Consider the following 7,415-nt stretch of genomic DNA (forward strand, 5'->3'; position numbering starts at 1 on the left):
CTAACCACTGTGCCATCCTTCAACATTACAGGGGGGGGCGGGGGGGGGGGGGGTTCCTTGGGTCACAGCATTATCATCTCTCTGCTGGACTAATTCACTCACTTCCAGTCTGAACCAAATCAACCTGGAGATTCCCACCTGCTGCCCTGGAAACACATCCCCAAATGGGCACAGTCAAATCAGGGACAATCCCTTAAAATACAAATAGGGCAGCCACTCTTCGGGTGCCTCTCTCTCCACTTTGGGGGGAAATAAAGCCCTCAAACAAACCTTGCCCTTCCAGTAACACCCATACCCTCCTCATTCCGTACAGTTAAATCTCCTCCTCTTAGAACAGCATTCTGCATAAAGTACTTAGCAAATGTAGAGTACAAACATCACGAGGCAGTCTGTGCATATATCAGCTGTTCGTGTGGGTGGTGCACGTTGTTAGCGAACTTGCATTTCCAGTTCATTGTGGAAAGTGGAGGATTTTATTGTGGTCGGGGTCTTGTGGGGGGTGACTTGCTCTTTCTCCCACCTCAGTGCTGCCAATCTCTCAAGCTGCCATTTGGGATTGGCTGAAGTGTTTTGCACGTGGTTCTGAGCTGCAGTGGTTTAAAAGCCAGAGAACCCAGAGCGGGGGGCGGTGGCGTGAAGAGGATCGGGAGCACGGGTGTGAGCAGCGGCAAGGTCTCCTGGTCCCCGTCCTTGGTTTTAAAGCGGATCGGCGCGCATACACCAGCAAAATGGTCGATGCGTTTCTAGGTGTTTGGAGCTTGCACGCAAGCGACAATTTCGATGACTACATGAAGAGTTTGAGTGAGGATTCTGTCTGTTGTGGGGGGTTTATTTTGTAAGCGCCGCCAAATGATATCGTTTTGGGGAGGAGGGGGTTTCTGCAGCTGCACCGCTATTTATTTGCTGGTGCATTTTGTTTCCGCGGCGATTAAAACGCCCAAAATTCACAATTACTCCCGGAGAGAAAAAAAGCGTGGGCTGTGCGCTTTAAAATGTGTCTATCTGCATAGCGACCTCCTTTCCAAACACCGGGACGCGATTGTTTGGTGTGTCTTTTTTAAAACCATTGCATATAATTTTTACTCGCGCGTAAAAAAAAAATTATGTCAGAAAATGAACGCCCAGAATCTTTTAAATGTAGTGGGGGACTATATTCTATTTTGTCTCCGCCGGTAGTGATTTTGGTTACACTGGTGTAACGAATCGTGCGCGGTTACCGCCGGGACTGTTCCACCCATTTCCCCATCTCCCTCTCCGTGTGTGTGTACCACTGAATGTTTGTCTCTTTATTTCAGAGGTGAGTTTGGTACAAAGGAATGTGGCCAGGGCGCTGCACCCCGACACCTTAATTTCTAAGGATGGCGACACAATCATTATAGAAACCAAAAGTTCATTCAAAAACACAAAGATCCAATTCAAGCTAGGGGAGGAATTTGATGAGACCACAGCAGACGATAGGAAAACCAAGGTACGTTGGCGATCAACCCCTTTTTAAGCCATTCGCAATGACTTGTATATTACGAGTTCTGAAGATCATTTTATTATTTTAAATTCTCAACAGACCACAGTGATTCTAGAAGGTGGAAAACTAGTCCAAACGCAGCGGTGGGATGGAAAAGAGACCACTCTGGTTAGAGAATTGAAGGATGGTGACCTTATACTGGTAAGGAGTCCAGAGCATCATTAAAGATTGGGAGAACCAAATAGCTCCTGCTGGTTAGACGTGTAAATTGGTGGCAGTGGACAGTGTAAGAATTGCAGTTTATTATTTAACCCAACTATAGTGTTTAATGATTTTTACTTTTTTCTTTGCAAATCAGACCTGCACCTTGGGAGATGTGGTGTGCACCCGAACCTATCAGAAGAGTAAAGTGTGATGATATGAAACCAGAAGGATTGGCTCAGTTCAAAACTTCACTTTTGCTGCTTTTCTACTGGACATCCCTTCAGTATTTTGCATAATTGGGACTGTTCTTCTTCATGTGACATTTGGTTACATTTCATAGTATTTGCATGATGGGAGACAAATTTCAGGAATGGTAGATTCACACAAATAAAGATGGTGCCAGTTTGCCATTGCTAATCTAGTAATTTGGGCTTTTTTTTCAAAAAAAATTCCCTGAATATTATCAATAACAAACATTGACAGACAGAAAAAAAATATAGTTTCTCAAATTATTTCATGCTGCCAAGATACATAATTATGCTGAACAAAGTGAGACAAAGTACAAGCCTTCAAATATTTAAATTTGATTGTTTATATTACAAAGTGTATTGTACTATCCTTGCTCCTGTGTAAAATTGCTGGCAGAGTCTGAATTGTTTCCAGTGTTTCAGGGACCTTTTTCAGATCTACAGCACATGTAAGCTGGGGGGAGAAAAAAAGAGAGAGCACCTCCTTTTGCAAAAGTTGTCAAATTTGTGCAGCTTTAATAAAATTGTATATTAAGCAAGATCAGTCTGATTCTCCTTCAATATAAAGTGACACAACTCACTAATCAATAGACAGTGAGGGAAAAAAGAATCTTGAATTGCAGTAATGCCTGATTGTAAAACATACCTACAGATTTTCTCATTGGCATTTCTGATTTATTTACACTTTCAGTGACGTTCCCATTCCTCCTATAAAGCTCGATTTGTACCTGGTTGTGTTTGAAAGGCTACAGTTGTTTACTCTAATGGCACTAACATTGGAATAGTAATTATTGATATGGTGGTGAATCCTTTTTTTTGGTCTTTGATTTTTGCAGCAAAATTGCCTTAATAGCAGTACTTAGGAAGAAATTTTTTTAAAAAGGAGAATTGGTGTGAATTGTGTGACCATGGTGTGGGTGACAGCAAATGCATAGGTATAAATGGTACCTATGCTTAGAACCTGAATCCTGACAATACAGTAAGTTTGCTTCTATTTGTGGGAACTTTATTTTGTGGTAAAATTGGCTTTAAAATGTTATACTTTAGAGAATATCTGCAAGCTATTGCATGAATTTGGGTATCTGGGATCATTGGAGATGCAGCATTGAGGCCATGATCTTGAATGGTGATGTGGCCTTGGAATTCTTAGAGCAGAATGAGACCATTCAGCCCACAGAATCTGCAACCAACCCTCTGAAAGAGCACCCTGTCCAGGCTGGCTCCCTTGCCCTAAGCCAACACATCTTTGCACTGTGGGAGGAAACCCACGTGGTTACTGTCTGGAGTTTACACATTCACCCAATGACCCAAGTCTCTGCTGCTGAGACAATTGTGCTAACCACTATGCTGCCTTTTGGGCCAAATCCCTGTTGAACTGTTCATGTCCACTACTGGAGCTTTTAAGTCAATCAGCTGGAAATTGTTTTGTTTGAATTACTAGCCTAAAGGTACACTGCAGCATAAGTTTGCTTAAATTCCTGACCCAGCCCTTATGGAAATCTTCCATTTCCGCGAGAACACTGGCATCTACCCACAAAGTCTCACCTCACCATATCACCCTCCTCTGGGTCATCAGCAAGGGGATAGCTCTTGTCTGTACAAAGAAAAGTACAGCACAGGCCCTTCTGCCCTCCAAGTCTGTGCCGACCATCCTGCCCATCTAAACTAAAATCTTCTACACATCCGGGGACCGTATCCCTCTATTCCCATCCTATTCGTGTATTTGTCAAGATGCCCCTTAAATGTCACTACTGTCCTTGCTTCCACCACCTCCTCCGTCAGTGAGCTCCAGGTACCCACTACCGTCTGTTTTTAAAATTTTAAAAAACTTGCCTCGTACATCTCCTCTAAACCTTGCCCCTCACACCTTGAACCTATTTCCCCCTAGTAATTGACCCCTCTACCCTGGGAAAAAGTCTCTGACTATCCACTCTGTCCATGCCCCTCAATTTTGTAGACCTCTTTCAGGTCGCCCCTCAACCACCTTCGTTCCAGTGAGAACAAACCGAGTTTATTCAACCTCTCCTCATAGCTAATGCCCTCCATACCAGGCAACATCCTGGTAAATCTCTTCTGCACCCTCTCCAAAGCCTCCACATCCTTCTGATAGTGTGGCGACCAGAATTGAACACTATACTCCAAGTGTGGCCTAACTAAGGTTCTGTACAACTACAACATGACTTGCTAATTCTTATACTCCATGCCCCGGCCATTGAAGACAAGCATGCCATATGTCTTCTTGATTACCTTCTCTACCTGTGTTGCCCCTTTCAATGACCTGTGGACCTGTCCACCAAGATCTCTCTGACTGTCAGTACTCTGAAGGGTTCTACCATTCACTGTATATTCCCTACCTGTGTTAGACCTTCCAAAATGCATTACCTCACATTTGTCCGGATTAAACTCCCATCTGTCATCACGCCGCCCAAGTTTCCAAACTATCTAAATCCTGCTGTATCCTCTGACAGTCCCCATTGCTATCTGCAATTCCACCAACCTTTGTCGTCTGCAAACTTACTAATCAGACCAGTTACATTTTCCTCCAAATCATTGATATATACTACAAACAGCAAAGGTCCTAGCACTGATCCCTGCGGAACACCACTAATCACAGCCCTCCAATTAGAAAAGCACCCTTCCCTTGCTACTCTCTGCCTTCTATGACTTAGCCAGTTCTGTATCCATCTTGTCAGCTCACCTCTGATCCCGTGTCCCTTCACCTTCTGTACCAGTCTGCCATGAGGGACCTTGGCAGAGGCCTGACTGAAGTCCTCGAAAAACCTAAAGTTAGTGAGATCATGCTGCCTCTTGCTAATACGACACCTTGCTTCCAAATGGGAGTAGATTCTGTCTCGGGAGAATTCACTCCAGTAATTTCCCTACCACTGACTTAAGGCTCACCTGCCTGTAGTTCCCTGGATTATCCTTGCTACCCTTCTTAAACAAAGGAACAACATTGGCTATTCTCCAGACCTCTGGGACATCACCTGAAGACAGTGAGAATCCAAAGACTTCTGTGGGTCAACCATTTCCCTGGCTACCCTCTTACTTTTTATGTACGTGTAAAAAGCCCTGGGAATTTCCTTAACATTATTTGCCAATGACTTTTTGTGACCCCTTCTAGCCCTCCTGACACCTTGTTTAAGTTCCTTCCTACTTTCCTTTTATTTCACACAGGTTTCGTCTGTTCCCAGCCTTCTAGCCCTGACAAATGCATCCATTTTCTTTTTGACGAGGCCTACAATATCCCTCGTTATCCAAGGATCGCAAAATTTGCCATATTTATCCTTCTTCCTCACAGGAACATGCCGGTCCTGAATTCCTTTCAACTGACATTTGAAAGCCTCCCATATGTTAGATGTTGATTTACTCTCAAACATCCGCCCCCAATCTAGGTTCTTCAGTTCCTGCCTAATATTGTTATAATTAGACTTCCCCCAATTTTGCATATTCACCCTAGGACCACTCTTATCCTTGTTCACCAGCACTTTAACATTTACTGAATTGTGGTCACTGTTCCTGAAATGCTCCCCTACTGAAACTTCTACCACCTGGCTGGGCTCATTCCCCAATACCAGGTCCAGTACAGCCCCTTCCCGAGTTGGACTATCTACATATTGTTTTAAGAAGCCCTCCTGGATGCTGCTTACAAACTCTGCCCTGTCTAAGCCCCTAGCACTAAGTGAGTCCCAGTAAATATTGGGGAAGTTAAAGTCTCCCATCACAACAACCCTGTTGCTTTTACTCCTTTCCAAAATCTGTCTACCTATCTGCTCCTCTATCTCACGCTCGCTGTTGGGAGGCCTGTAGTAAACCCCCAACATTGTGACTGCACCCTTCTTATTCCTGATCTCTGCCCATATAGCCTTGCTGCCCTCTGGGGTGTCCTCCCGCAGTACAGCTGTGATATTCTCCCTAACCAGTAGCGCAACTCCTCCACCCCTTTTACTGCACCCTCTATCCCGCCTGAAACATCTACATCCTGGATTGTTTAGCTGCGAATCCTGTCCTTCCCTCAACCAGGTCTCTGTAATGGCAACAACATCATCGTTCCAAGTACTAATAATCCAAGCTCTTAAGTTCATCTGCCTTACTTGTTATACTTCTTGCATTCACACAAATGCACTTCAGGCCACCAGTCCCACTGTTTTCAGCAACATCTCTGTCTGCTCTTCCTCAGAGCCATTGTGGCCCTATTTCCTAGTTCTCAATTTTTTCACCTTCTGACCTATTGCTCCGGTACCCACACCCCTGCCATACTAGTTTAAACCCTCCCGTGTGACACTAGCAAACCTCGCGGCCAGGATATTTATGCCTCTCTAGTTTAGATGCAACCCGTCCTTATACAGGTCACACCTGCCCCGGAAGAGCTCCCAGTGATCCAGATAACTGGAACCCTCCCTCCCACGCCAGCTGTTTAAACACATGTTTAGCTGCTCCCATTCTGAGACATCCTGGACCCTGGCACCAGGGAGGCAACATACCATCCTGGAGTCTCTTTCACATCCACAGAAGCGCCTATCTGTGCCCCTGACTACAGAGTCCCCTATGACTATTGCTCTTCTACGCTTTGACCCTCCCTGCTGAACATCAGAGCCAGCCGTGGTGCCACTGCTCTGGCTGCTGCTGTTTTCCCCTGATCGGCTATTCCCCCCGACAGTATCCAAAGGGGTATACCTGTTCGAGCGGGGGACAACCACAGGGGATTCCTGCACTGACTGCCTGCCCCTTTTGGTTGTCACCCATTCCTCTGCCTGCACCTTGGGTGTGACCACATTTATATAACTGCTATCTATGATGCTTTCTGCCACCTGCATGCTCCCAAATGCATCCAATTGCTGCTCCAACCGAACCATGCGGTCTGCGAAGAGCTCCAGTTGGGTGCACTTCTGCAAATGTAGCTATCCGGGATGCTGGAAGCCTCCTGGACCTGCTACATCTCACACTCCGAGCACTGCACCCCTCTAATTGACATCATTAATTAATTAGTAAATTAAATTAAGAAATATATATTTTTTAAAAGTTACTGTTAACTATATGTTTCCTAGCACTAGATTTCTACTATAAATGTAAATGCGAAATAGAGTACTCTCCAATCTCTGGCTTAGATACCCCTCTAAATTACGATTAATTAATTAGTTTAACAATGTTTAATTTTTAAATTTATCAGCCAATCAGGTCACAGCTTTCCTGTGATGTCAGTAATTATTAGTCTTGAATATTTACCTTATCAAAGGCAGTGTGGAAAGACTCTTCCTTTGTACCCCTATAATTTCAAAGGTACATCGGAACAGATGCACCTTGCCCTGTTCAGATGCTGGTGCTTGTGTGTTTTAACCAGGTTTTTTTAAAAAACAGTAAGGGTCTACCTTGCACCTGTACATAGGCAGACTCTGCCATTGGTGCAGGGGTGCATATTGACTGGGTCCCTTGCTCCAGTCAGTTGACAGATACAACTTTATCTTTAAAATCACGTTTTATTGAACGCAATATAATCTAAT

The 7,415-nt window shown here is 44.4% G+C and overlaps 1 protein-coding gene across 1 annotated transcript; it reads left to right on the forward strand.

Moving 5' to 3' along the window:
- The first annotated feature begins 602 nt into the window (after positions 1–602).
- On the forward strand, positions 603–2,453 carry LOC140385601 (fatty acid-binding protein, liver-like). The gene is made up of 4 exons (XM_072467918.1): positions 603–801; positions 1,296–1,468; positions 1,562–1,663; positions 1,821–2,453. The coding sequence occupies exons 1-4, from the start codon at positions 729–731 to the stop codon at positions 1,875–1,877; spliced, it is 405 nt and encodes a 134-aa protein (XP_072324019.1). The 5' UTR covers positions 603–728; the 3' UTR covers positions 1,878–2,453.
- Positions 2,454–7,415: the final 4,962 nt, after the last annotated feature.

Source organism: Scyliorhinus torazame, chromosome 11 (assembly GCF_047496885.1).
Source record: "Scyliorhinus torazame isolate Kashiwa2021f chromosome 11, sScyTor2.1, whole genome shotgun sequence".
In the NCBI taxonomy this organism is placed as follows: Eukaryota; Metazoa; Chordata; class Chondrichthyes; order Carcharhiniformes; family Scyliorhinidae; genus Scyliorhinus; species Scyliorhinus torazame.